At 40.8% G+C, this 27738-nt stretch overlaps 1 protein-coding gene across 1 annotated transcript in view; it reads right to left on the bottom strand.

Moving 5' to 3' along the window:
- Positions 1 to 8417: 8417 nt before the first annotated feature.
- Positions 8418 to 27738, bottom strand: part of kcnq1.2 (potassium voltage-gated channel, KQT-like subfamily, member 1.2) — a 182448-nt gene continuing 163127 nt past the window's right edge. The window contains exon 20 of the mRNA XM_080862223.1: positions 8418 to 10385. Within this exon, the coding sequence (XP_080718349.1) occupies positions 10239 to 10385 (147 nt within the window). The 3' untranslated portion in view covers positions 8418 to 10238. The remainder of the gene's footprint in view (positions 10386 to 27738) is intronic.

The following is a 27738-nucleotide window of genomic DNA, read 5'->3' on the forward strand; positions in this document are numbered from 1 at the left end:
ATGAGTTGTGGTTCCTTCTTACACTCGGTGTAAATTACACACTTGGTTTGTAGAAAAATAGGATGAAAATAGTTTTTGCTTTGTTCATTCCCCAAATCATTGGGACGTACAAAGTATTTGCAACAGCTGTGTGGGTGGACTTCCTGGAATAATACAGTGACACTCCCAATATAATTCCATCAGCACTATGAGCAGCAGGTTGACACTTTAGTCATCCAATCAAAAAGACAGTGGGGAAAGCAGACCACTCGCTGCAGCCAGTAACATTTAGTAATTTATGGGTAAGGCTTTCATTTGCTTTTAATCTCAGTACAAGAGTCTTTTGAATGCAAAGTAAAACAAGGCAAGTCAGGTTTTTTGTTTTGTTAGGCTTTTTTTTTTTTTTTTTTTTTTTTTTTATTACCATTTGTTTTTTCTTTTTCACTATTTACATGGGCTTAGTTGCATCTGTCTGTGTCTATAAAAAGTGTGTGTGTGTAAGAAAATAAGGGAGTGTGTAACTGGAAGACCCAGAGTGATTTTTTTTAAAAACTTTTCTTTCATACATGTGTCTTCTATAATATATCAAATTCATCAAAATTTTATTTTTATAAATTTTTATTTAATTCAAGTAATTTTTTGAATGTGTACAATGCAATGTGCACACAAGCTCAGTATTGTACTTATATACATTTTAATCTTCGAACTGAAAAATCATAATTATGTCTTTTATATGTTTAAAATTAATTCACATAGGTATTGATTTGGTTTGACCCTTAATCAGTCAAAATTATAATTTGCATTTTTTTTTGTAATTAAATCACCTACAGTAATCCACTTGAAACATGAAAAAGATCAAATAAAGGATGAATTAGTAAATGAAAGGTGTTCTTACAGGTGCTATCAGGCAACACATATGTGCCATTGTACACCAACTTTCATCCAGTACTTGATAATAATAGTAATAATAATATAAAGAGAATTCCTCAGAGTAAGTGTTGTTCAATCTGGCTGTCGTGAGTCTGAAACTCAGTAGAAAACTGACTCAGTGATGCTACTTCAAATAAATTGGTGTTTCTATTAAACAGAAGTGTCTTAATGTTGTACTGTATGCTAAAAGTGGAGCCCTAACCTGTGCTGAGATGCTCTTTGACCTCTAGTAACTTCACTAAATGTTTTCACTGCACAGAATTTCCCAACTTCCTTCTTGTGTGAGCAGCACAGGAAGACACCTGTGCTTAGAGCATTTTAAAGCTGGATGGGTGGAGGCTGTGCATTTGAGTGTGCCCAAGAGATGGTGGGGGTGTGAGTGGTGTGGTACGGTAAAAGTGTGTGGGGGATGGGTCCACTCCTGAAGTGTGCAGGTGGGTAACCTCAGCTCAGCCATGCACCCCCACTCTGAGCTTGTCCCATTGTCCCAGTGTGTGGGCTTTTGTGTGGACAGCCATTGTAAGAGCCCAGGGCTGGCCACTGTTGTGTCTGGGGCTTCTCTGCTCAAACAAAGGCCCCGTCTATGAGCCTCCACCCTACCCAAACAGCAGACTGACTGACTGACTTGGTGTCTGACTGACAGACTAGGTGGCTGACTAACTGACTGAATGGCTGACTGGGTGCCTGATTGGTTGAGTGATTGATTGGATGGAGCAGAAGAGTGGAAGTACTGTGTTTCAGGCAATCTGTAATACTCAGTGTACATCAGTGTCACTTATATACGTGATACTGTTAAATGTATGATGAATGAAATACCAAATAAGTTTTTTACTATCATAATATGTATAAAATGCATTAGCTTTAATGGGATTTTGACAGTTAGGGTGATCATTTAAAAACAAAGTGCTATAAGTTGTGAAATGACGCAGGCTGATGAGGCACTCAAGGGACATGTTCTGAAATGTAAATAAAAAAATGTCAAAAGAGTTTTTTGTTGTTGGGTTTTTTTTCCAGGAAAATGCAACAGTCGCAGGTGTTTTTGCATGCATAAGACTGACATCATTCCACATATTCACACCAGCCTTGTATTACATGGGTGCATTTTTCAAATTTCTTCAAGTATATTTGTACAATGCTGGTGTAAAAGTTGCACACATTTCCCAAATGCTACACTGTTTGTAAAACTCTCATATAGATATCTATAAATTGTATAACAGCTTGAGCATCCTTATCTGTAGCATACTTCTATCATGCTGTTGCTATTTCATGTAATCTAATGTTTAAACTATTGGATCAACACTTAAATAATATATATATTCTAAATGACAGGGAATAACAGGGTTCCTTATTCAAAAGGTCAGTAAAAAGGGTGCACCTGGACCGCTGTGACACAGCAGCATCCAGCTCTGCGTCGGAAACACCTTTTCTGCAACAACGGGAATGTCCCAGAAAACATTCCCGTAACACTCCAGCACAGCCAACCAAACAAAAAACGCACTGAGTTTGAGGAAATTCCTGTAAGCCAGTCAATCAAAGATGTGGAAGGCATCGTTGGCCTGTTCCTCTCTGCAACATCTTGCATGTGCCAAGAATTCACACTTCCTTGCTATATCAACAGAAACAGGTTATCTTTTCCTGTTAAGCGCCCCAGCACTTAATATAAAGCCACAAGTTCCTCCCTGTGTTTCCTGCCCAGGCCACAACGTACGTCATCGAGCTGTTCCCCTGGCACCTTAGGCTGTGAATAAGGAGAAAGCAAGTGGCCACAAACAAACACCTTACATTTATCTCTCTGTCTCGTTCTGTGTCTGTTTCTTGGTTTCTCCAGTGTAGTTTCTAACAGTCTGCAAGCATACAAATTGCTTTACTTGCTGAGCGTTTGCTGCAGCCCGGGATGGAATTTCAACTGTTTTTTTGGACTGCTGAATTTGATTAATTGAGCAAGGAAGGGCTGTTTTAATACAGGGAAACGACTTCGTTGAATAGCAGATGCACTGTCAGAACTTCAGTATGTCATATACTCTGGTGTCGTATGCAAAGGGTGCATGCTGCAGAGTTAGCGTGAATGAGAGGCAGGGAGGAGCGGTTAAGAGGTCAGAGATACTGCAGAGCTCTGAATGACAGATGCACAGATGTGCATCTGCGGCGCAGTTTGGGGGGACAGAAAGGTGAGGGAGTTTGGGGCGGGGGGTGGGATTGGGGCGGGGGGTAATGCTCATTAAAGCAGCACACCTGCAGCCCATCAAAGAGCCTTTATCTCTTATCAATTGAAATCTGCTAAAGCACGCAGCATTAGACGCACAAAACAAGCAGACTGTGCTGCATGCTCACTCATAGTCTCTTTATCTCTTTCCCTCTCCCAGTCTCTTCTGACCAGTGGATAGTACCTGGCGCACTAATCCTGTCAGGAATGCTGAGGGGTGTATTTGGATGCATTTGGCTGAGAAATCGAGACGACTCTTCCCGCTGAAACATCTGTGCAGAGCACAGTCTTTCCTCTCATCAGTTTCATATCAGATCCTTTTTCATTGACCTCAAGGAATCTCACACAATGGTGTTATCAAACTGTAAAGCTCTTAAGATTTACCCAACAAAACACCATTCAACTTTTCATGTATTTTGAAACTGTGTTCTTTGGAGACCTGGAGTGTACAATGTGCCTGTCTCTAAAACACTTTGGGTCAACTTCTATTGCTTAAATTTGGTATAGACTATAAATCCCACAAAAGGTTTCTGACATTTTTCATGATGTCTATCTTTTTTTTAAAACGTTTAATAAACAAAGTATCGATCCTATCGCACTAGTATTGATCTGACACCCATATTGGCGTTTGTATCGATAATACTGACACTTGGGTTGACCTGCTAACCTTTAGTAAAAGGAGTAAGTCAGTCCATAAATAACCAAAGGAATAAATGTGTGTGCAGCGATATGTGGAAGTTCACTGAGGTGAAAGAGCATGTGAGATTTAAGCCCCACCCCCAACCCCAAAAGAATGTATAGTTGTTACGGAAAACTACACATGTGTACAGTAACTGTGTGTAAACAAGCCAGAAGAGCTTTGAACACAGTCGATCGCAGCATGGGTGTGTTAGGTCGCGATTTGTATTTGACATGATGCAAAAATATTTCCATATGATGCAACATTGCGTAACTCTTGAAGAACTGTATGGGGCAATAATTCCAGTCACTCAAAATATGTCTTACATCACGGACCACAGTATACATCAAATTAGATCCCATCCACCAAGCTGATCTGCCAGCATGTCTAAACCTTTGACACAGGGAACACTGTTGGTTAAAGTGTGACACCAAGTGGAAAACTGTCTTCAGTGTTGCTTTGGAGTCGAACCAGAAATCCATCGACTTTCCACTTTTCACTTGCGATAACACGTCCCACATTTTATGACCGTATACCCAGACTTCTTTGTAACCTCCTTTCTGAGTTTCTTTTTTCTTTCTCTGCTGCCCTCATCATCAGGAGGCTCACGGGGCCTCCACACTACACGGTTCTGTTATGGTGTTGAAAAGATTGCTGTCATAAGAATGCATGAGCATGTTCCTCAACACGGACCTTGATGAGAAAAGCAGATTTTTCACCATATGAAAACCCACCTTTTGCTTTTCCACAGCTGTAGATGTGTTACACTGACTTCACAAAATTCAATTCTTCACTCTGTTTTCAATTTTAACTCACGGCAAATGACAGTGTTGGGATTTCGGCAGCTTGCTACAGCCGTACAATAGAAATGATACTAAATTGAGGGTGACATACATTTGATGATACCTAAACAGAAGCTGTGTCTACCACACCTCCTTTGTGTCTGTGAAATTGTGTCTAATTGTGAAACCACGATACAAAGAACTGCAAGGCAAATTTTTTCTAATAATTCTGGTGTTCATGTTGTGTTTTCACTTCCTCTTGCTAATCAAAATTACTTCAGAACATCTAAACATACCAATGAAGTGACGGTCAAAGCTTTTAGAATATGTGTTGTCTTACAGTAATACACCACCAACAACAACTACCCACCCCCACCCCTCTCGTTACAGTAGCTCGGTGGCGCAGCTGTCCACCATGCCGGACATTCTGCCTTGGCTGGCCAAACCTCATCGCACCGCTGAAATCCTTCTGCTTTGCAGCCAGGAATTCTCTCCCTGTCTGGAGAAAAGTCCCCAATAATATGACCTATGTAACCCCCCCCGCCCCCACTCCACCCCCACTCCATCCCACCCACACACCACCTTCGGCCTGGAAGTGTGCCTGGACATCGCCTCAAATCTGCAGCAGCCGTTAACAACGCATTACCTCCAGTCACAATTACCAGAGCCAGCCCTGGGCGGAGTTTCTGTGACTGGCTGGACCCAGGACGTGAAATTGAGCGGCTCAGACACATCTTTGGATCTGAACAGGGCTGATCCGAGCTTTTGTTGTTGTTGGCTGCTCGGCCTTCCTCTGGTCACAGCAAGGGGCGGGCCGCTGCTGAGCCACAGACATATGGCTGAGGAAAATCTCATAAGACCAAAGGTCAGAGTGGGTCGAGCTAACCTCTTAGCCTCTGGTTGATTTATTATCCCATGGGGCAATGTTGCCCTGCTTGGACCAAACAGAACAGGGGTCAAAGGGCATACTGTATCTGTTCCTTTTGTGAAAGCCGGCTTAGCAACACGGTTTTGTCAGTTAGGAATAAAAGGATGCAGAAAAGCCTACAGACCAACTGAATAATTATGGGATCACTTATGTAAACACACAGCTGCAACGCAAAGATAGAAACAAGTAAGTACTTAAAGGGTCAGTATGTAAGAGCTATCCATTTTGCTATCCATCTTGCGTGTGAGGGTACAGCCTTGCACTTCCACCTTTGGCCAATTTAGAATCACCAGTTAACATAATATGCATGTATTTGCAGTAAGTGAGCTATATATAGCAATGAAAGTATCTCATTTAGTGTTACTGGCAGTCTTAATATCTTTGCTAAGTGAGATGTTTGCACTGCAGAATCTGCCTAAGGAACATTTTAGAACATTTACCATTTAAAACATTTAAAGAATGAAGTCAAGCACGTGAAGCAAGTGTAGCTGTTGAAGAATACAGTGTGGAACATAGCTTTTATAGCACATAAACTGGGCATTGAGCTTGTTTGGGCGATACAAAAGTGATCTTTAGTGTAAAAACTGACACATCAACCCATACCAAAAAAACCTTCCAAATGGCATTAATATATTTTTTGCGGTAGTTGTTTTCTTGCTAAACTGCTAAGCTAAGCTAGCCTAAGCTAGCTAGATATTTGGGAAACTGCGTAATTCCCCAGCACCAAGTTATCTAGTAATGTGCTTAAACCTCTGTTGATAGATTCATTTATTTATTTATTTATTTACGCATGCTTTATCATACTTATAACATTTTTAAGTAATAAGAGAGGTGCTATGTGCTATGTGCTATGCTATGTGCATTGTTTTTACTTACTTTTTTGGCAAGTAATCATTCTACAACACAATATGAATATGAATGTGAATATGAAAATTATTCTTCCAAGCAACCTCTTTCATTTCCTAAAAAGGCTGTACTCTAATGGGATCACAGGGGTGCGTACATCAGGCGTTTCATGACAGCTTGACTAGGTCACCAAGAAAATTTTATGCTAAAGGTCAAAAAATATTCTCTGGTGACTGAGAGGTGGGGGAGGGCAAGGAATTACAGCAACTGCCCTCTAGGCAACTGTTGGCCCCATTTATTTAGCAACAACTCCTGACAGAGTGGCTGGCATCAGCTGCTGCGGACATTGTTTGTCACAATCCTGAAAGATACACTACAAACACACATGCATGCACACCTGTTGAAACATATCTGCTTTCATATAGCGCTGCTGGGCCTCTACAGACAGGTGGCCTACATGCACCACCAGCCGCCCCAGCATGAAAACCACCACCCAGTCACCGGCCACCACCACCGTGCTGGAAGTGCCCCTCGTGGTCAAGTATATGAGGGAGTAATGAATCTAACCTCGGGTTTCAGTGTGCTTGTTTTCCCCCCCAGTTTTCAGTTGCTTGAACAGATAGAAATTTTTTAATTTCTGACACCTCCCACAGTCCAAAGATGTATGAGGTTAGGATGATTCTGGTGATTCTAAATTGCCTGTGAGTGGGAATGCTTGTCCGTCTCTATGTGTTAGACCAGTGACAAACTGGCAACCTGTCCAGGGGGACAGCTGGGATAGGCTACCCCCTGCCCTGGTGACCCTGATTTGGGTAAGCAGGAATTTTATTTTAATTCCATTAGATCGTATTACTTTAAATGAACACTATTAAAGAAGATCATGCTCATCCTCAGATATTTGTATATGTCTGAGACACAAAGTACATAATATACTGCAAGTCTTTTGTATGATTTGAGATATTGTGTTGTACGGGGCCATATTCAGCTGCATGATGAGGTTCTGTCGGGAGGCGGGATTAAAGTCGACACGGATCATCGATTCAGCTCAGAGTCCGGTCATGATCTTCCTTGAATTCCTCCTCTGCACAGTTTTTTTTTCCAGGACTGCCAGATTTCACTGTCCAGCGTCTGTGACAGTGTGCCCCTTATATTCTCCTTTTAAACTGCTTCCTCAGATCCTCTTTTAGCTGCGTTCCTGTGTACTTCTGAGATCAAACTGCCTTTTGAAGTGGGAGTCTCTCTCTCTCTTCTCTCTGTCTAGTCTCGAGATGAAAGAGCAGCAAGGGGAGGCACAGAGCAGCCTCTGCAGACGGAGCTAGCCATGGGGTCTCGCTTTCTTTCCTCCCCCCCCCCCCGGCACTCTCTCTGCCAAAATCCCCTAGCAGTGATAGAAACCAAAGGAGGACAAAAAGCAGCGGAGCACTACGCCCCGTAGTCCCTCTGGTAAATTGAAAATGCCCCTGCTCTCCGCCTCACATAAGGTCACTTATGCCCCCGCTGTTCTCCTGAATCTCCTCCTTCTTCCACTTTACTCTGCCTATTCCCCACCCTTCCCCCAGGATGACCCTGCCTCCTTCTTCTAGCCTCTCTCTCGCTCTCTAAATCTCACATCTAAGTGTGCTGATCTTGGGACATCCCCAGTATTTTTTGGCCTTTGAAGGAAAATATAATTGAGTGGTAATACGAGATGCATTCCCTCTTCCTCTGCATGCCTGGCTCAATGGGTTATGGAATATTGAAGTTCAAAGTAGGTACAGTGAAAGTGTCATGTTTTTTTTCTCCCCCTTCTCTTCCTCCTTAGTGGTGATTGCAGCTTAAAAAGGAATTTAGTGAAATGAGGCTTTGGAGACATTTTATTTGGATGGAAACGTCAGCTCGTGACTTACCTCGACCCATTCTCGGCTTGATGTTTAAAGAACTAGCTTAAAACAACAACAACAAAAACTATAAGCTATAAGCTTATATAACTATAAACTATATTATGGCATAGATGAGATAATCAAATTCTCCCAAACTAAGACAGGAGGGCAGAGCTTTAATGAAATGGAGTTTTATTATTTACAGCAGAGCTACAGTGCACAGGGTGTGTGAGAGTATCATTTACAATCATGTCCATCCATCTGGACAACAGGAACCTCACCATGTGTTAAACCAATCAGACAAGCAGACATATTCCAGGCTGATCTTTTTTCTTTTTACACATTATAATAAATACAGAACAATAAGGCAATGTTTCTATTTACAACTTCTATAAAACTGTACAGGAGAAGAATTACACCCACTTTAGGTAATAGATAATAAATAATAGTACATTTTTAACCACTGCAAAAGAAGAAGAAGAAGAAGAAAACACACATTTGTGCAGAGAAAGAGCTTTCTGCTTCCCTTGTTCGCCCTTCTTTTTGTGTGTGCATTCGTCTTTTTAGGAATGTGCATGCTATAATTATGGGAGGCCTTTCATACTACAGCTCCATAGTTGAGTTATTTTCTATTTTCTACTTCTTCCATGCCTCAGTGGCCTCTGTCAGATAGATAATGTGAGTGTAGAAACAAAATGAGAGCATTGTCTTTATCTTTCAGACGATCGCCCTCGGTAGTAGCCGACTTTTCCCAAAAGGCTTTCACACAGAATTAGCGCTCCAGCTCCTCAAAGCGTTCTGTTTAAATTCTACACTGTGTTTTTTTTACTACCTGGTTATGGACAGAAATCTCTCCTTACCGCGAATTCGACACTTAATTAGCTCAGGAGAGAAAAAATAATCAGAGCTTTAATGGGGCAAATTTATCTCAAATGCAATACAGCAGTGGGAACGCCGTGACGAGGGTAACAGAAGCTGTCCTGCAGAATCCTAGCAGTGGTGTAAGGTTAAAATGCGTGAGCTTGATACCTACAGGAAAACCCCGAGCAAGCACACAGATCATGCCTCAACTCTTGACTGTACAGTGTCCGATCTTGTCTCAGAGGTTTGACTGTTTTATTATCACTAACACAGCTGCAAATCAGCACCGTGTTAGCCACCCAGCCTGGACCATACACATTTGGTTAGCTTAATTTCTTCCACTCCAGCCCCTCCGGTCCCAACGTAGGAAAAAGTCAACAGATAAACCATCTACCCTCCTCGTGTTATTCGATCACTACCAACAAACACCTGCCACAGTTTGAGTACAGCTAGGCGAGATGGATATGTATCTATGGATATAACTCCACTGTGTGCTCGGCATTGGTGGTGCCAAGGTAATCAGAAGGATTTGTGGAATTCCTCTACCATGGCTGGACTTTGAGTTGGGTTTCTTTTTCCTATGTCTTTGGGAACTTCAGGGCTTTGATTGCATTACGACTTCATTACGGCGTTAGTTAGCTTTGGAATAATATTTGCAGTAGAGGAATGCAGCTCACTGACAGGCCACACATAAATTAACATCACAGAGTAGTGCGATTATGAGGGCTAATGTAGTGAAATAAATTCATGCAGCATGTCGCTGCTTGAATGACTGTGCTGCAGGGGTAGACTGACTAGTATAGAAGACAAAGCTACATTGAGAAAACTTAAAAAACAAAACAAAACACTCATACACCCTAAGGAAGAGGTCAGCCAGTCAGTCTGCTTTCCACACATCAATCCCACTCGAGTGATTGTTTTGCCCTTGTGTCCAAAATCACAGTTAAGCGGACAATTAGAAGTTGTTCTCTTCTCAAGGGTCAAAAGTTAATTTGAAAATTTGGAACTGTGAAAGGAATAGAGGTAGGGTGGGGGGACGGGTGATTTCGGAAGACTGAACCCCCTTATTAAGTCCCCACATAAGGGGTTAGGCTGTTTATGTGAACTCCTGCTTCTTTAATTGTCCTTTGGTGATGACATCATCGTAGCCAACGTGAGCCGCTCTGTGACATCAGGGGCCCTCGTCGGTGCTGCCACCCATCCGTTTCTGGATGGTCACCCTGCGGATAGAGGGCTTGGACGTCAGCTCTACTTTGGGTGGGAACTGCTCCAACAGGATCCGTAGAACCGAGTCCATTTTCTCGTCCATCTGATGGATCTGAAAGCAGCAAAAAAGCCAAACAGGTTAGGTTAGCTGAATACCTCTGAGATGAACACTCGCAACATAAGTACAGTGTAGACCTGCACTATGTAACAATTCCAGCTTTGGTTTGCTCTTTTGTTTCATATCCATCTGCCTCTTTAATATAGTCGTCATCCCAATGACAGACTGCATAATGACACGTTAGTCTGCCAGTCGCCATCTACCTGCTAAAGGCACTCATTACAAAAGCTGTTGAGCTATATGATCCTTAAGTGGGCAGACACACACACACACACACACACACACACACACACACACACACACACACACACACACATTAAGGCCACTGTTATTTACATGCTTTCCCAACTGTAAACACAGGTGTATCACCCAATAGATGCTAAGATACTACCAGACCTAACAGGGCGTAGCCAGTCTAGCCATGGTGTGAATACATAAATGTCTCCACCTGAGTTGCACAAGTAAACAGACCGCAGACTGCCTGGTGACATGCAAATGCAGTGAGCACTGCACATCCAGACGTATGTATGTACAGCACCTACTTACAAGACCTCGTAAACATACCTTCATATACACAAAAAGAACATAAATGAATCTGAGAGGCTGTGAATTACTGGGTATTAAGAATGAAAAATAGGCTTGTCTGGCTTACATCTAGTTGGGGTGATCGTAGCTCAAGAGTTGGGAGTTCGCCTTGTAATCGGAAGGCTGCCGGTTCGAGCCCCGGCTTGGACAGTCTCGGTCGTTGTGTCCTTGGGCAAGACACTTCACCTACCGCCTACTGGTGTTGGCCAGGAGGGCCGATGGCGCGATATGGCAGCCTCGCTTCTGTCAGTCTGCCCCAGGCCAGCTGTGGCTACAACTGTAGCTTGCCTCCACCAGTGTGTGAATGGGTGGATGATAAAGCGCTTTGGGGTCCCTAGGGGGGGCTAGTAAAAGCGCTATACAAATACAGGCCATTTGTAAATTAATAAGCAATTTTCTTTCTGTAACAAATGGTAAATGGCCTGTATTTGTATAGCGCTTTTACTAGTCCCTAAGGACCCCAAAGTGCTTTACACAAAAAGTCATCCACCCATTCAACAATATGGATTTAAACCCATCCATGGACATACAAAAAACGAAAAACTTCTATTTATACTTTTTAATTATTTGCAGGAGCTGGAGGTTCAAAAATAGTTTCACCACTGTTTTCCACCACTTACTTCTAAAAGTACTACTACTACTAATAGTAATACTAACCTTGGTTTCTGACAGATCATGTTTTTCTGTTCATTCTGCATGTCAAAAATAACACTAAGCAGTGCAGTACCAATGAGCATGAATTAAAATGTAATTTTTGCTTCCAGACTCTCTGTTAGCTTCCCAATGTGTCTAAATACTCTACTAAATATGAGAAACACCCAGTCACTAAGTTAAACTGAAATAATGAGCATATGGAGCTTGCTAATGACATTAGCATGCCACACTTAGGGGAAAAAGTACAGAAGTTAAATAAAAACTAACAGTCTATTAAAAGCTGGGTGTCTGATAATGACGGTTGGAGTGGTTGGCAATGCCCGCCCCCTAAAGCCTGCAAATGCTGCAATTATAAAAAGCCCTGTTAAGAAATAAAGCCTGAGCTTTGAATTTAAGTCAGTTGCATAAAGTGTAAAGCCTAACATGCTCTACTTCAGTTCCTCACATTGTGTTTTATTTAACTTTGTGTTAGACTAGGCCAACTGTGACACTATGAGTGCAGCGGGCTTCTGTGTTGATGACAGTTGTGCTGGCACATGTAACAGCATTCTGTCCCAATCTGCTTGTTGCTAAAATAACACCTTGTCCAGATTCTTTCTGATAAAGATTCACTGTTCTCCACAGCATCAACAGCACTAAGAAGTAACTTTGACAAGGAGATCAAGACTTAAAATTATATGCTTTAACATATCTTATTATTAGTCGCCTGAATTAGAAAAAAAAGGCCAGCCTATAAATATAAGCATATTGCTTCAAATAAAGGCCTGATATCTTCTGCAGCTAAAAGCATACAAAGGCCCTGGTCACTGTGTGAGTAAATGTGATAGATTATATCTTCACATATTCTTAGCCTTAACCTTGGTTTTACCTTTAAACTTATCTAGCAATTACAGACATACACACACAAACCAAAATCCTCTGATGGCTCAGATGTCTTCAAATATACTGTAGAAAATGACTGTGCTTCATAAATCAAAGCCTAAACAGCAACTCACATCAAAGAGCATCTCAAGCATCAGGCAGAGCACACAGATTCAGACTGTGGTCTCTGCACAGCGCTGTTGTGTTACTGGCAAGGCACAGTTGTGCAGTTAACATCATAACATCAGTGGCATTTTCTAGGATAAAGGGTATGTGCCTTTGTTCCCCCTCCCCATCTTTTACTGTGTGTGTCTGATGGCCGAGACATTTTTATGGTAGAGTAGGACATTTAGCGGCTATTATTGTTGTTGAAATATGAGCCATAATAGGAAGCGTAAATCTCAGATATCAGAGTAGGTCACAGGGAAGAGTGAAATCACATCACAGCACGGCAATGGCCATAATTCACAGATAACTGTACACTGTCAAATCAGAAGAGAGAAGACATCAAGACAGGATGGCTTTACCCTTAAATTTATGATACGCATTTCAAGTTAAAGATTACACAGATAGTAACGTCCCAGTCGTGCCTCAATGCGCTACCTTCACTTACTCATAAAGTTTGAATTGCTCTGAATTGTGTTGCCAATATTCTGCAGTATGACTGTGCAACAATAACTTCATTTTGACCTTTTCTGCTAAGGTTTGCTTATATTTCACCACCCACTGGACTTTTCTGAGATTGTCCCATGACCTAAATAGCTGTGCTAAGTAGATGAAGCACGCGCTGGGCCTGGATGAAGCTTAGAGAATAATAGGGTATCATAAACATGTTTGCTGGTAATCTACAGACTTATCAACATTCTCGTTGGAGCTTAAAATGGATCAGGAATTCCTCCTGTTGTGAATCTGAAAGGAAATGCCCAGGAGACCCACAGAGAGACAAGAAAAACATAATTAGACAGGCGTGTTCCAAAACACGGCGGACCTATTTATTGCAACTGACTTTATGTATGTGTGCGCTTTATGGGGTCGAAAGGGGGCCGGTGCCGGTGAGAGGGGGACAAAGCGCATGTGTTTGAATATATCACTAGCGTATGTCAGAGGTGTTTTTTCTTTTGGAATCTATGCTGAGGTGTAATAAAAAAACATAATAGTTAAAACCATTTACGTGACCCCATGAGAGATGATAACAAGCCTTTTTACAAAGTTATTCAATACACAAATTTCCTTTTTACATATGAATCTACATATTATCATACGGACATTAGCCTTTACAATAATCCATGTGGTTATAAAGTTTGAGAAAGTTCCTTCTGCTTCACTGCTCGTTTATGTCACAGTGCACATACAGAAGAAATACTAATTAAATGTGGCACACTTTGTAATGTGCCATTATTTATATAGGTGTCCAAAGTGATTTGTACTAGGGCCATGATCGAACCACTGCTGTGTCATAAAAACAAATGCGATCCAGTGACAGGTGATGCTCCAGCTGTCCCTGCCTCGCCCTCTGACCACAGACAACACATGGGATAAGTCACAAACCTGACACTACAGCAGCAGGGCTTTCCCTGAATTCCACTGAGGTCCCTTTGACTGACTGAGCCAGTTCAGAGAGTGAGCGAGAGAGGAAAAAAGTGTAAAGGCTGCAATTGGTAAATGTTGTCGACTATCATCTAACTTACAGAAAATGTCAAAATCAATGACTGTGGGAACACAAAGGGATGTTATATAAAGTTAGCAAACAAAGCAGGTACACTTTGTTCTATTTTTCACCAGTACTTCATGTACTTCCAATCATAAGAACAATCAGTCGAGACATGAACCACAGTGGTGAGGAGAGCATAGAGCTCCCGTTCACACAGGAACACCCTTCCTGAACCACCTTCCTGCCCTCCCCTGGGACTGTCTGTTGTCTTGTACACAATAACAAGTACAGCCACATACAATGTGCATAAATTCCACTCTTGTCACCTAGTAAACAACAAACAAAAAAAATGGAGCCAACAAGAAGCCACGCCCTTGTTGAGATGCTAACACTGTCGTAAAAGTCGTCATGTCACCAGTCTAACAGACTGTCCAGGAAAATGTATGTAGTATGTAGTAATAGAACAAACATAATTTTACATTTATATATTTTTTTAATACTTGGATGCAAATTCTTTGCCGTCACTGACTGCCTGAAGTCTAGAACACATGGACATCACCAAATGCTGCGTTTCCTCATTTGAGATCCTCTGCCATGCCTTTACTGCACTGCGCACTCAACAATTGATCCTGCGACTTCTATTTCGACACTTCGGTCGCATCTTGATCCTTTGAGCTAAATCCACTGTAGAAGTGTAGAGAGGGCAAAAATATAGAAAAACAAGATGCGTGTTTGTCTAAATACTTATGGACTTAACTGCAGCTGGAGTAGAAACATTCTGCCGCTTAGGATAGAGGATGATTCGCTCCCTGTGGCCATATTCAAAGTCTGGTCCAAACCAAGTTCATGATCAGATAAAATAACACACAAGACAATCAACTTGTAAAGTGGAGCCACAGCACAAAGAGCAGTAAAAACCACCCAGGATGGAAATGAGAACAGATAACATCACATGTTGGTTTAACATGTGTCAGCTTCATAAAGCCTTCTCACCACAAATAGTATGTGGCCTAACGCTGATTGAATGTTCATTATTTTTTTACATTTTCATTTATTTCTGGAGATGCAGCTTGTCTCAAGCAGAATTTTGTAACCTTGTTTAAAAATGCTACAAGGTATAATTAATAATTTCACAAGATTTGTGTCTGCTTTACAATTTCATAGGAAGAAGTCTAGTAATACATGATTCACTCATCACAAGCTGGTCTTTGCCGATAGGATGATTCACACTGCCATCTGTTGGGGACTTTATAAAGCCTGGAGAAAAGCTCAGGCTTGCTATTGCTGCATTCTTTGAGTCTTGCCAACTTCTACCATCGCAGGATTACTGACAAATGGAGGTAGGAAATGTAAGAAGGACATGAGATACGTACGAACGAGGGAGTGTATGCTAACCTTGACATGTAATGAATGGTAATTAGGTGTTGTGAAGTGGCGTGGCTTATTCAGCTGGGGAAAACAACACTGGGATATACATTGTATTGCGCAATCCTGACTGGACTGCCGAGTACACAGCTTTTCTTTGAGCATTCAACACCCTAACACACAAGTAAGAAAGAAAGAAAGAAAGAAAGAAAGAAAGAAAGAAAGAAAGAAAGAAAGAAAGAAAGAAGGGAACAAAACTTTAATATAAACCTGTCCATTCCACTTGCGTTCTCTTCTTCTGTTTCTCTCACGTTGACAGTCACCTTGAGGAGGACTAGGGAAAGATGAGGAGGGAATAGGAGTGAAAATAGAGAAAACAGAAGGAGAGTAAAGTAGAGTAGCCAAGAAGGAAAGACTACCAGCTCCAGGAATGTCTTGGCATCTGTGTCAGTCCAGGCAGCGCTATTCAACAAAACAAGATTCCTGTCATTGAAACGCTGTTGGTTGCATGAGACAATAGCACCAGAGCTGAGACAGAAAAACAGATATGACAAGAGGGAAACAATTGTGCTGGTCACCATCCTCGCATGCTGTAATGAATATGTAGTGTTTTCCCACCACACTGACCTCAAAAAACCCCTTGACTTAACCTGCACAGCACAATTCATTTCTAATTCCCATTAAATCCGTGTGAATTACAAAGCTAGATTTTAAGTAGCTGTTTAATTTTTTTCTGAGATTGCACATTAACAATCACCGTGAGGGGTCATTACAGAAAGGTATTGTATTACAAATCACTTGTTACTTTCTCAAAAAGTTATACATTATGTCACTTATTTACTCCCTGAAGAAATTAAGTCTTTACACTGCTCTCTATACTACTTTTGCTTTGCTCTCACAGCCTGAGATTCATTGTCACATTATTATTAGTTTACAATATAAACCTTAGGCTACATGAAGCGCTGAAAATCAGGCTTTGGCTGCTTCGTTGGGGGTTGGCATACAGCAGTAGTAGATAGTCTTTTCTAGACTTTTCTAGTCTTTTCTAGATGCAGTTTGAGCTTGACTAAAAATAAAAGTGTTGCTCATAACTCCATTTCTCAAAAACTTGATGACTGATTATTTCCTCTTCCCACTACAGAAACTGAAGTCAGCTGATGATAGCTCAATGAGGCAGGAAAAGGGGATATGTTTGATTTTTTTCCTAATTAAAAGGTACCCTCTTGTATAATAACAATATTGTGAAGAATACTGTTACGACAAAAACACTTTCATATTACAAGAGATTGTATTGACAGTCTTGTGGAACAAAGAGCGTTAACACCCAATTCAACTGTATTTATATAGCACCAATTCATTACAAAAGGCACCTCATGGTGCTTTATAATATACGTTAAAGAGTCTACAAAATTGGAAAGAAACCCCAATAATCAGATGATCTCCTATAAGGAAGCACTTGGGAACAGTGGGAAGGAAAAACTCCCTTTTAACACGAAGAAACCTCCAGCAGAATAGGCTTGTCAGCCACAACTGCATGGGGTAAGGGGAAAGAAGGCAACAAGAGACAGGACAAAAGGCTCTAATTTGATGATTACAAATAATTAAATACAGCAATGACGTATAAACACACAGAATGGAAACAGGTGGGTGAAGAAGAAATGCTCAGGGTACCATTGGAAGTCCCCCAGGAGCCTAGGCCTATTGAAGCATAACAAATAGATGGTTTATGGTCACCTGATCCAGCCCTAACTATATGATTGACAAATCATATGACAAAAAGCAAAGTTTTGAGCCTAATCTTAGAACCTAAGCCTAACATAAACAGTTTATATGGGCAAGTACTGGACCACACCTCTTAAATTTTTAATTCAAGTGTTTCAAGACCATTGCCATAGGTGTAAAAAATAATAATTATGGATTGCATTTATATATCGCTTTTCGAGACCCTCAAAGCACTTTACAATTCCACTATTCATTCACTCTCACATTCGTGGAGGCAAGCTACAGTTGTAGCCACAGCTGCCCTGGGGCAAAGTGACAGAAGCGAGGCTGCCATATTGCGCCATCGGCCCCTCTGGCCAACACCAGAAGTGTCATGCCCAAGGACACAACGACCGAAACTGTCGGAGCCGGGGCTCGAAGCGGCAACCTTCCGATTACAAGACGATCTGCCAACTCTTGAGCCATGATCGCCCTAAAGCGCCTAACCATGCAGCCTGCCTTCACACATTTTTGTAAAAAAAAAAAGATTTTTTGTGTTGTATTGTAATAGGATTTCACAGCTGAAACATCAGTTCATGAAATGTATTCCGTTCTATATATTCCACACTCAACTGAAAGTGGCATTATTGCAAAGTGGAACTTATCAGGAGCCAAAGCTACTCAGACTGCATAAAGTTTCAAAGTGGGGCAGTGGGGATCTGAGGTGCACGGTGTGTAAAACTCACCAATGGTCCAGCATTGACATCAGGCCAATAACTGCACCGGGAGCCAGTACTTTTCTTAATGTGTAACACAAATGCATCCTCAGTTAAATACATTCCAAAATGACTTTTATACAGTCTATCCCTGCAATAAACACTTACCATATTTTTGATTAAAGATATTATTTAAAACTAACTGTATCAATCAAAGTTGTTCTAGTCCATATACATTGTAGAAAATGTGAAAGATGTTTTGTATAAACACACATCAGCAGAGACAAAACTAAGAGAGACTCTGCTATCTCTCTTAGTTTCACATTTATCACATTTCAGCTAATTGTTTTTGTTTACTGCACTCACTACCAGCTTTCAGCCACAGTGAACCTTGTCTTCAGCAAAAAAAAAACCCCCGCTGTTATAACTGTACACTACCAAACAAGTCACAGCTAAAGCAAAGCAAAAAGGAGAATGACACTGATCACTCTGTTGTCCAGTTTCCAACCATGGCTTGAAATCAATCCAAAAGCACACGAGTTACAAATGTAAATGTTTTAAAGATGATATGTCAGGATTACACTTGTGGCATTTTTTGCTATAGAAGAAAAATGACATTAAAAAAGTGCAAGGGACAACCCCCGAAGCTGAAAAAGTGTCATAAACTACAGTTCCTCTAGCTGCCTGTTGAGAATGCCTCCAAAGAGAAGTCAATCCCCATGTTAAATGATCCAACTTTATAGTATTAAAAAGCATATTTACAACCTGATACAAGTAAAAGTTTTAGTAAAATTTTAGCAGTCGTATTTAAGTGAGGATAAGCAAGGCAAGCAGTACTTGCCTAGTAAAATCTAAAAATTGATGTCAATTAAAACATACCTAAGTGAAAGTGATCTCTCTCCTTTCATGTCAAACAGTGTTCTGTCATAAAGCTTCTTGCCTGGTTTTTTATCTATTCTTTAAAATACTGCTGTCTTGTGGTCACGATTAAGTACAGGAAGTACGCTTGTCTTGGATCCCATTAGAAACTGTAGTGTGTCTCTATTTTATGGACTTATCTCCTATTAACAATGGTTGTAACTGGCTCTGAGATCAGTCCCACATGGTGTAGAAACAGAGCTAGCATCAGCAAACAGAAAAACCTGTCTGATTTATCATCGTAACAGATACTTTGTTCTTGTACTGATTACCTTGGGCAACATGTGATTTAGAGTAGATCGTGCATTGTGAAAATTTGAACCATCAAATCCAGTTTAACAAAACAGGTGAGTTGAAAAGGAGCAATAATTAGCTGATATGTTTGTCTGCACAATAACACCTGCACAGTTTCTATGTAGCTTGCTAAAGTTAGCTAGACTGTTTAATCCATATAAGTTAATTTCAGTCTCCCCCCCAAAAAAAACAACAACAGGACAGAAGCCAAAATACTAGCATTTGAGCTTAAAAATACAGAGAGCAAAACCCCCGTGTGACATACTACAGTGGTTATATCCATCTTTTACACTGCCTATGAGTTAAAGTTAACCTTTACTGTTTGCTGTTGTCACTTAGTTTTGTTAATCAGAAAAAAATGCCACATTAACCATATTAAAATGTCAACTTTGGAATATTTTTCATACAAGTTTAACACTGAGGACAGCATTTGGCAATATTTTTATAACTTTGTTTTCATAAAATGTAATGTATACTGTAGTGTACTGTAATGTGTACTGTATATTTGCAAACATTAACAATGGGTCAGTTTAGGTGAATTTCTCAGAGTCTCTATTGATACCCTGAGCAGCTCACCCAAACTGCGTGTGCATTGTCTTTCACCTACACCACAAACACACACATATGAACACACACAGGCTCCAGCATTTCTGTCTTTACACAAAGGACAATGCAGAAAAGCAGCAGAGGGGGCATACACTGGCTTTTCTGTTGGGCCAATAATAAGCTAGCATTACACATAGGTCATCTTTATCATCAATGTGACAGGGCATGAATGAATGGAGAATAAAAGTCAGAGGTGAGAAAGAGAAACTGAAAAGGCCAAGAAAAAACGAGATTATAAATTCATACAGAATGAAAAAAGGACATAAGCTGCTTTTTGTCTCCAGGAAAGAACACACACAAACATGTCATGTACGAGACACAATACATTAAATCTTATCAGGATACTAACTATAACATTATTGAAAGCACCTTGAAAAAAATGCTGATCTAAAAAAATCCACAATTCCCCTAAATCGACAGAAGCTACCTTAAAAAACTAAGCAACAGAATTATCATCACATTCTACCCTCAACAATACACAGACACATGCAGTAAAAGAGAACTACTGACAGAAAAAGACAAGTATTAGCCAGCTATTAAAGGAAGGGGAATCAAATTCAGTGAGTAAAGAAAAGAGAGACAGTCAGACAAACTTCAAATATTCACCAGTTTGTTTTTGCTATTGTATGAGTGTGTTGACTCATCTTCTGGGCTCTGTCATGTCTGAGGAGAGGGTAGTTCTGGGCCTGAACTATGATTACGAAATATGATAGCGTCTCATTATTGGCATGTTTGTGTCTGTGCGTGTTTATATGGACTTTTGTGCAAAACTGTGCAGCTTTGGCAATGTTTTCGGGATTATGTGGAGTGTTAAGAGGAGTGGCAATAGTAAGTATATTTCAGTAATTACAAGCTCTATTTAGTACATTCAAAAGCGTGTGTTTCTGGGTTTTGCATTTTGCTGATGTGGCCCTGATGTAAAATTCAATAACCTTCTCCAAGACTTTCCACAACTAAATCTGAATAGTACCATGACCTTAAAATAGTCTTCCTCTGTGTTTTTTTGAAGGCTCAACAGGCTGGTTTCCAATCAGATGGAAAAAGGCAACAGAAAACCACCAACTAATGCAATGAATCTGTGAAAGTGTTGGGTTTAAATTCATGTGACCCATTTATAGACGTGCCCTGGAGAACTGAATAATATTGTAAATAACTGCGTACAACCCCGAGGAGCTCGTGATCCTCCAGAAATCCCTATATGTTGTAACACATTGTGAAAAGAAAGACGGTGTCCAAGAAAGCATACATTTCAAAATCCTTATAAGAGATGAACTGAGGTCACGATTTGCAAGATGAATGAAAAAAAAAGAGAGACAGAGAGAGAGAAAGAGAGAGCAAAAATGACAGACTGCATGAATGAATCCCAAACCAATGTGTCAGCTAGATTCAAATTCACCAACCCAATGAGCGACCAAATTGCTCCACCAGTGGCCTTGGTGCCAACTGGAAAACAGAGCTTGCCCAGCTCAGATTCACCACCGGCTGGGCCACTGCCAAAGAGAATGGATTCACTTTAACGCTGGCAGATACAATATGTTCTTTGTATTTGTAAAAGCAGGAGAAAGGAGATGGACAGAAAAAGAGAAAGAGAGTAAGAAGAAATGACGGGCAAGGCTGGATGGGTGCAGTGTGAATGGACTGCTTTTGGCTGAGGGAAGGAGGGAGAGAAAGAGGGAAATGGTGGGTATGTTTTTAAAGAACAGGAAACCGAGCAAGAGCACCTGACGCACATGGTAAGTATCAAGGGTTGCGCCACGTGCCGCTAAACTGCAGCCAAAGCTTTTTTCTTTTTTTTTTTCAGCAGGGGTGGTGCTGCTGGTGATAGTGGTGGTGTGTTGAGGGGTGTGTGTACTGGCTAATCTCTCTTCTGAGTGGGTGCGCACTCAAAGCTGCTTTTGTTTCTGAGGGCTACTTTCACAAGGACGTACAATCCCCTGCATCCACTCCTCCCCTCCGCTTCTTTTTTTCCCTTTTGATCTCTCTGTTGTTCAGCGCTCACGCTTGTGCGCTGAAACGTAGCGGGTGTTTCACTTGATTTACTGATGATTCTGTTTGGATATGTTTGTAATGCACACATGAGCACATGCACATGTTAGCGTACATCCACCAGTGTGTCCATATAAGCACGTCTGGTGGGGAACACAGACGGGCTTCTCATGCTGTACAAAGGCTAAAAAAATTCATAAATCAAATCGCTCGCTCTAGTGTGGGAGAGGCTTTGATATCACGTTTGAGGCACGTTAGAGTTTTCGCCATTGAGAGTTGTGTGGGTCAGGGGAATGTTACGCGCAGAAAAAAATATATGCGAAGCATAAACAAACTCATTGAGATGAATTATGAGTTGTGAAGAGATTAAACTGCTCCTGGAAGCTCAAAGGAGTACAGGTCTGGGTTTTGCTCCACTGGCTGAAAAAAAAATGTGATTCATAGGTCACATAATGTGTGACTGAGAATATGTTGATATTTGAAACACTGAAAAAATGGTACTAATGAGTAATGAGCGCTTAAATAGAGTAGAACGGGCCAGAAGAAAAAAAAAGCGCTTATGTTCTTTTAAATATTTTGCTTTAAACATGGAAAGAAAACAAAGTAATGGTTTTACTTTGACTAATGTTTGTGTCTCATTTTTATGAAAGTTCAATTTTCTATGAAAATCTGTGGAATGTTAAATGATACCTATCAAAGGCTGGAGTTGGGACAAATGTTAAACAAACAAACAAAAACAACCCCCCTCAAATGTCCATTACATGTGAAACCCATAAAGCAAAATATTGTCCATCTAGAAACACTTAAAGCTGCTCCAATCTGCTTGCAGGAGCCAACACCACGCACACCTATGCTAATCCTGTGACCAAACTGATAAAGGCACTCACAGTGATTTTTATTACATAAAGTCAAGTAAATACCCTTGAAGAAGGGGAGGGGGAAGGCTAGGGGGGAGTTTAGAGGACAGGTTTGGGGAGTGAGCAGTTGCCTGATGGACCATTTGTCTTCAGAGACAGCTGGATATGATCTGCTCCTAACTGGTCCCCAGTGTGGTGACCCCCACAAAGACAGAATATGGCTGCAAGCATGTTTGAATACGTTTTGTTTACATTAAGCAAACAAAAAAATTAACATATAAGTGTAATTTTTTTCATGTTTGATCATAACACAAATAACTCCGTGCTTGTCTGGAAACAAAATTTCCAGTTTTCTGAGGCCTCTTCCTTTTGAGGAATTATTTCGCCACGTACCATGACGCAAACACTAAGATTTCTTCATCTTACTGTTCTCTAATGTGGGATGATGAATAGCCATCACATGATTCTATCAGGAAAGTTTGATGGCATTTCATAGTGTCCTTGGAGCAAAAAAAAAAAAAAAAGAATTCTGCTAAATAACACGACGCTGCTCTAAATTTCACCAGCAGTCAGGCAGTGACTCAAGGTGACAAATCTTTGAATCACCCACACTGATCTACTGAAGAGGAGGAACACGCATGCACACATACGGATATGAACCTCAGAGAGTTCTAGCAAGGATTTTTCGTTTGCGTGTTTAAAGGTAATCTGCTGGTCGGCTTCTGGATGCGACTGCATACATCCAGGGTGTGGACTCACACAGTGTTCACACAGGAGTGTCTTTATAAATGAGGGAAACCCACCCACCCTACCCCCTGCGCCTTTCTCACTACCAGCTGCCACAACTACCAAAAGACCCTCAAGCCCCTCAAACAGACACACACACACACACACACACACACACACACACACACACACACACACACACACACACACACACACACATGCTCCCCCTTCTGTGCCAGGCTGTGGTGGTAGCCAGCGTGGCATCGTCAGTCACCAGGGAGGTGCCATGTTACTACAGCCACTGCTGTAGGTCAGTCACACTGTGGCTTTGTTTTCATCATCAATAGGCCAGTCAGCCTGATATTATAAATGGCAGGGGGCGTGCCAGCACTTTGGTCTAGGTTGAGGGCAACTATTGAAATAGATGGCATTTTGTCTTGTGCACAGAAAATAATTTTCCTCGACAAAACACACACTGCAGGTTTGTTGAGGAGCTAAAATACTAACATAGAGCATCTGTAAATACAGTAGCACTGAAACCTCAGATAACCAGCATAAACTTAATGATTCTTTTACTCTTTACTATTATAGTGCTAGTGGAGGCACTCGATTTTATTTATTTATTTCAATTTTATTCTAAATAAATACCTGGAAACTAAAATTCCTAGTAATAGTAGTGATGTTAAGGAGATTCGCCCTATAGTTGGGATTGACAGATGGCTGACAGGTCGAGGCTCTCAAGTGGGCACCCTCCATCTCCAGCTTTCTTCATTGTCCCACTATAAAGGAATCAAAGGTGGATCTCTATGTGCTCGAATCTCCCCGTCTTGTTGTTCTGTCGATAATTTTTAAAGAATGTTTAAACTTTCTATAGCAACAAATAAAGATATGTTTGAGATCATGGTTGAGAAGCAGTGCTCGTAGACAAGCCTATGTGTATGGTGTTCGGCAAGCAATACAGAAGTCCAAAAGTCGACTCCTACACAGCTACTTATATATGAAAGTAAAACATATCTACGTTAGTAGCTGTACCATTCTGAGCCATATCCACTTGATCAAAACATTTGGGGACATTGTAACAATCTTCTTTCTTCCCTCTACTTACATTTCAACACCCTTGATTGGCTCTTTTAGGAGATTGTTAATCACAGGGTATCTAGCTCAATGTAAAAAATAGAGTTTGTTATCCTGGTTGACGAGGTATATATTGTTTTATGTGTGTATTGTGTGTGTAGATTATATACTATATGGAGTAACACTGATTTGGAAATTTCAAAATAGTATTAAGGGGAGTAGGACTAAATAAGTGCAAAACTTATCTCTTAATATATGTATATTGATTTATTCATGGCAACTTATTTTCAGATTTAAATGTATTCTGTTGTAAATATATTATTTATATTTCAATGTTTGAAATTAAACCAATATATAACCAATCAATAATAATCAATTTGTTGTAAATTGTATGACAATGTTCATTTTTATTTATACAATACATTTCACTACATCTAAACTCATTGTGCTTAATACAGAAGATAAAAACATAAAATCCTGCTTAAATATGTATGCCAGACCCTATATATACTAACATTTAATAGCAGTAAACTGCACTCTACTACATAAAACAAATAAAAACTAAAACCGTGCAGAACAAGTGGCTTTGTGTATCTAAAATAGAGAATCCCCCATGCCTGATGTTCAACGAGCTGTCTGTCCCGCCTAGACAGTGGCCGTATGGCTGGAGCCAGAGCCCCAACAATGTGCCAGCTGATCCACAGGGTCTGGAGCCAGGCTGACCCTGGAAAACCTCTTCCCTTTTAACCAGCATTAAATCCATTACTTGCAATTGAAACTCTTATACTATATTACAACAGTCGCCATCACACACACACACACACACACACACACACACACACACACACACACACACACACACACACACACACACACACACACACACACACACACACACACAAATTCAAAAGGAAACAGTCAGCTAGAGACAGAACAAGAAAAAGAGACGGCTTGCCGCCTGCATATCTGTTTCCAAATATAGCTTTTTCTCCATTGCACTCGGCCTGTTGTTTTTGTTACAGTGGCATTTTGCCCAAGTGGTGTTGTTTGGCAAGTCTCACTCTGTAGAGGTTTATTTTTAAATTTTTTTATATATATTTTAAATTTTTTTGCTTGAGCGTTTGGGAAGTGATGTTTTGATGATGTCTGCAAATGTCATGGGGAAGCTGAGGAGAATCAGTATGCAGACCACAGATGCCTGGTTAGACAGTGACTGTGCTCAGAGACATGTGATCGGCGATGGTGTGAGGGGAAACTGCGGTGAGGTCACGGGGTTCAGAGAGTTCTCAGGATTGTGCAAATTTAACAATAATGTAACCAAAAAGCGAAATATTCGAAAATGTGAATGAAACCACGCCCTTCCAGCAAGATATAGTGAACAGGGATAGTTGATGTTATTTCAGAGCCAGATTTCATAATAACTCCATCGGCTCTGCTTCACGACCCATACATTCTTTACTGAGGACCAACACTGGGCCTGCCAGGCTCAGCAGACAAAACAAAACATGAAACTGATAAGACCAGATGAAACTATTCCACACATTTGGCCCGGTCATCACGGCTTGCCAAAGATCCCCTGCTTCCTAGCTCTGCCTTAACAATGTTACTGTATTTGGTGTACAGTAAAATAAATTGGATTATGAAGAGGGTGAGCAATGCTAGCTTAAATGATAACTACTTACTTAAGATTAAGATGTTGGGCTTTATTTTTAAAGGAAATTTTTAAAACATGAATTATCTGTCGGTGGTTGCCATATGCATGTAGTTGCCTGCTTTATTGTAACCATCAGGTATGCCCACAATAATCCAGGGACACTTGCTAGATGGTGGATTTACCTTGTTATCATCATGTACATTCCCTACATGGTAACCCTTATCTGATTGTTGCTACACAAGCAAGGAGGTATTTAATCAAAGGAATCTGTAACCACTTGAATTTTACGGAGGGACAGAGTAGAATAGCTGCCAAGGCACAACAGCCCTGTCCTTTGGGAAGGCCAAATGCCTGGTTTCATCAGGGTGAAAGCAAGAGGTGTAGAAAGTTGCACAGTTTTACACTGGCATCAACAATAAAATTGTTCATTTTAATTCATAGTACTGCCATAGTTTCAATATGTAAGAAAATATGACGATGAATACGACAATTCAAGCCTTCCTATACATCCAGGTTTTGCATGACACACTCCTTAAACATGAATGAATAATTCTGAGAAGAATGCAGCTGAAATATATGAAATCACAGATCAATTTATTGACATAATTAATCATTAAGGAAAATGTGCTTGGCCGAAACTGAATTAACCAATTCCATTTGAGCAGATTCCTTTAGATCTTTTACACAGTACATATGTAACAAAATTACATGGACATTTTTATGTGTAATCCAACTAATAGTGTGTTTGTGTGAATAACACATGTAAGCACATATTTCTGCACACATAATCACATAGTTGCCATAATACACACACACGCGCAGACCCACCTAAATCATTCCACACATTCAGAAACACAGTATGCACAGTACAACAGACACCCACGCCTACTTTCCCACCTGTTGTCCCCCCTCAGAAATCATGGAGGCTCTCTCAAGTCTCCAGCTGTTGGACTTGGGGCAACAGACACACACATGAACCCCCACCCCCTCAGACAAATGCGGCTGGGTAGTATTTTTAGCTTGTAGTAAACATCAAACACGACTCCTCCTATGCCATCATCAAGCAACGATCCAGCCTCCTAAAAGGAAACAATCAGGACCGGACAGGTCACTGTCCCTATTTAGATGGCCTGTTGATCTAGCAGAGGGTAGGAAATACAGCTCTAGTCAGGAAATGTCTGCAGGTAGCTCAATCTATTCAAGTACTCTGCTGAGTAAACTCTATTTTTAACAAACACACAAGCTCGACACAAAGTGTCCACTGTCAGAGAGGGTGAGAGAAATAGAAGAGAAACATTCATTTCTGACTTAAACAACCCTCACCCACACCCCCAAAACTAAATCTATTCTGGGACCATAAATAGAAAAAAAAGGGCAGTTTGTGGGAAAAGAGTACGAGGAAAATCAAACTTCCACATGCACGGCTGAGTGTTCATAACTTAGTATGGAAAATATGAAGACTTGGTTAATGTGATGTGGTGCAAATTTGCTCTTGGGTATGCACATGCAATGAGAAAGAACCACCCAAGCTGGACAACGGTGGCTGAGTGTCAGTCCCTTTCACAGGGACCTGTGCAGGTCACACATCGCACCACATAAGCTGCCCCCAAGTAAGATGACTCACTACTGATGCATCTTTGCTGTCTGGCTCACCATGCAACTGCTTGCTTTTAAACTATAGCTCACCAGCCTTTTCAAA

Source organism: Rhamphochromis sp. 'chilingali', assembly GCF_963969265.1.
Source record: "Rhamphochromis sp. 'chilingali' genome assembly, chromosome: 2".
NCBI lineage: Eukaryota > Metazoa > Chordata > Actinopteri > Cichliformes > Cichlidae > Rhamphochromis > Rhamphochromis sp. 'chilingali'.